The sequence below is a fragment of the Glycine max genome, chromosome 11 (assembly GCF_000004515.6).
Source record: "Glycine max cultivar Williams 82 chromosome 11, Glycine_max_v4.0, whole genome shotgun sequence".
NCBI classification, from domain to species: domain Eukaryota; kingdom Viridiplantae; phylum Streptophyta; class Magnoliopsida; order Fabales; family Fabaceae; genus Glycine; species Glycine max.
In genome coordinates, this window is record NC_038247.2 from 23,141,740 (window position 1) to 23,144,558 (window position 2,819).

General features: G+C 50.6%; 1 protein-coding gene across 1 annotated transcript; it reads left to right on the forward strand.

The window, feature by feature from the left end:
- Window positions 1-799: 799 nt before the first annotated feature.
- Window positions 800-2,410, forward strand: LOC100787408 (uncharacterized). The gene is made up of 2 exons (XM_006591635.1): window positions 800-1,405; window positions 1,475-2,410. The coding sequence occupies exons 1-2, from the start codon at window positions 800-802 to the stop codon at window positions 2,408-2,410; spliced, it is 1,542 nt and encodes a 513-aa protein (XP_006591698.1).
- The last annotated feature ends 409 nt before the right edge of the window (window positions 2,411-2,819 follow it).

A 2,819-nucleotide genomic window follows, 5' to 3' on the forward strand; every position in this document is an offset into this window, starting at 1 on the left:
TAGGGAAGAACATGGCCAGAACAAATTCTGAAGGGCTCTGTGGGGCAGTAACAGCGAGCTTAAGCTCCGAAGAGAGGAAAGGGACCAATCGCGAGTAGACGGTTTGATCCTGAAGGATGAATTAAGGGTTTGCCTAAGGTCCAAAAGGAGCTTGTCTCAGCGGTTATGCAAAACCGAAACCAACATGTTAGCCATCATCAGCAAGTATCAAGAAGAATTAGATCTAGCCACGGCCCATGAGCACAAGGTAGCGGATGAATACGCCCGAGTATATGCAGAAAAGGAGGCTAGAGGAAGGGTGATTGACTCGTTGCATCAAGAAGCAACGATGTGGATGGACCGTTTTGCTCTTACTTTGAACGGGAGTCAAGAGCTTCCCCGGTTGCTGGCAAAGGCCACAACTATGGCAGACACCTACTCCGCCCCCGAGGAGATCCACGGGCTCCTCCGCTATTGTCAGCACATGATAGACTTGATGGCCCATATAATTAGGAGCCATTAGGGAGTTTATATTGTCACTCAGATCTTGACTAGTTATAACTTTCTAAATGAAATAAGTTTATCCCATGATTTTACTCCAAAGAAAAATAGTGCGAATTAGATCACTCCCACATTCCACCTCTAGCATACATTCATTTCTCATTACGTACTCCTTACATTTGGTCTTTTTAGGAAAGACGCCATAACTAAGTGCGCCCCAAGGCATCCCTGTTGCACCAGATCCAAATCTAGGACGATGGGTGACCTAGAGGAAGTACAGGAACAGATGAAGGCCAACATGTCGGCTTTGAAAGAACAAATGGCTTCCATGATGGATGCCATGCTAGGAATGAAACAACTTATGGAGAGTAACGCGGCCACCGTCGCCGCTATTAGTTCAGCTGCCGAGGCAAACCCGACTCTTCTGACTGTTGCGCACCACCTTATTCCAAATATTGTGGGACGAGAGAGAAGCATGTCGAGGCACGTCAACATCCCCCATCCGGGTTACAACCGAGGAACTTACCCCTACGGTTTACCACCTAATTACACACCACCAGCCGTACATGACGATGTGGGTCATGTTCCTCCCCTCATCCTCGAAGGGGAGCCTCCTCGACATCCTGACGGGGTCCAAGAGAATCCTCGAGAGCATGCTCAGGGAGATGTCGACTCTTACTTTCCTGCTAAGGGGCCAGCGCCCAACACATTACCTCAACCCAACATCACGAGAGAACCTCGAAGCCACCTAACGCAGCCAATATTTCTGTCCGTGGGAGGGCCACCCCTGGCAGCAGAAGGAAAGGGGAAACTTGATCTCATCGAAGAGAGATTGAGGGTTGTCGAGGGATTCGGTGATTATCCATTCGCGGACATGATCGACCTTTGCTTGGTGCCGGACGTCGTCATCCCTCCGAAGTTCAAGGTACCTGACTTCGATAGGTACAAAGGGACGACTTGTCCTAAGAATCACCTAAAAATGTACTGTCGTAAGATGGGAGCATATTCCAGGGACGAGAAGTTATTGATGCATTTCTTTCAAGATAGCTTGGCTGGGGCAGCAGTCATCTGGTACACTAATCTAGAGGCTTCCTGCATCTGCACCTGGAAGGATCTGATTACCGCCTTCCTTAGGCAGTATCTGTACAACTTTTACATGGCTCCCGACCGGACTCAGCTGCAAAACATGGTTAAACGGGAACATAAGTCTTTTAAAGAATACGCTCGGCATTGGAGGGATCTAGCAGCGCAAGTAGCCCCTCCCATGGTCGAGAGGGAAATGGTTACTATGATGGTGGATACCTTGCCTGTATTTTACTATGAGAAGTTAGTAGGCTACATGCCCTCTAGCTTCGCGGACTTGGTTTTCATCGGAGAAAGGATTGAGGTGGGTTTAAAGAGGGGAAAGTTTGATTACGTCTCCCCGGTAGGTGCCAGCGGTAGGAGGACCGGAATGGCTGGGGCAAAGAAGAAAGAGGGAGATGCCCATATCGTCACTTCAACACCTGCGTGGCCCAAGCCGCCGCAAACTCCCCATGGTACCCACCAATATGCACAACATCATCCGAGTTTTTCGGCTTGCACCGGGGGCTCTTCCGACACAGCGCTCGCCCAACCAAGGGTGCCCACACCCCCACAAGGGGGGGCTCCTCAAGCTTTGGCTCCAACCCGGCCTCAGCCAGCCAACAATGCCCACTTTGGCTCGGGCCCCAACACGGCAAGAAACTTCTCTCCAAGGCAAGCTCAGATTTTCGCCCCGATCCCAATGATGTATGGGGATCTCTTACCGTCTCTCATCGCCAACCAATTGGTCGTGGTGATTCCAGGAAAGTTCCCCCAGCCTCCATTCCCAAAGTGGTATAACCCTAGCGCAACCTGCGCGTACCATGGGGGAGCCCCGGCCACTCAGTCGAGCAGTGCTTGGCCTTGAAGAACAAGGTCCAAAGTTTGATAGAAGCCGAATGGTTGACGTTTCAAGAGGACGGGCCCAACATAAAGACAAACCCTCTTGCCAATCATGGAGGAGGAGCTGTTAATGCCATCGAGGTGAGTGGGTCGCACGGGCCTAAACTTTTGAAAGACGTAACGACCTCCAGGAGGTTTATCTACAAAGCCTTGCAAAAGGCGGGCATGATTCCCCATGGCGAGCACAATGAGGATTCGTGTTTAATGCATCCAGGCATGCTGCATGATATGGAAACATGTTCAGCCGTAGGAGATCTATTGCAACAAATGATAGACCAAGGCCGGCTTGAGGTCAGCAATGACGGGGAGGAGGAACAACATGTGTACATGCAGTCGGCAGATAAGGAAGGCCCTATAAAGCCTAAACCCTTGGT

What these genes read in the sequence shown, in the direction of transcription:
- LOC100787408 (XM_006591635.1), top strand. Translation starts at nt 800, where the DNA reads ATGGCTTCCATGATGGATGCCATGCTAGGAATGAAACAACTTATGGAG. An exon ending in TCATCCCTCCGAAGTTCAAG is followed by an intron (nt 1,406 to 1,474) that starts GTACCTGACTTC and finishes TACTGTCGTAAG; the next exon opens with ATGGGAGCATATTCCAGGGA.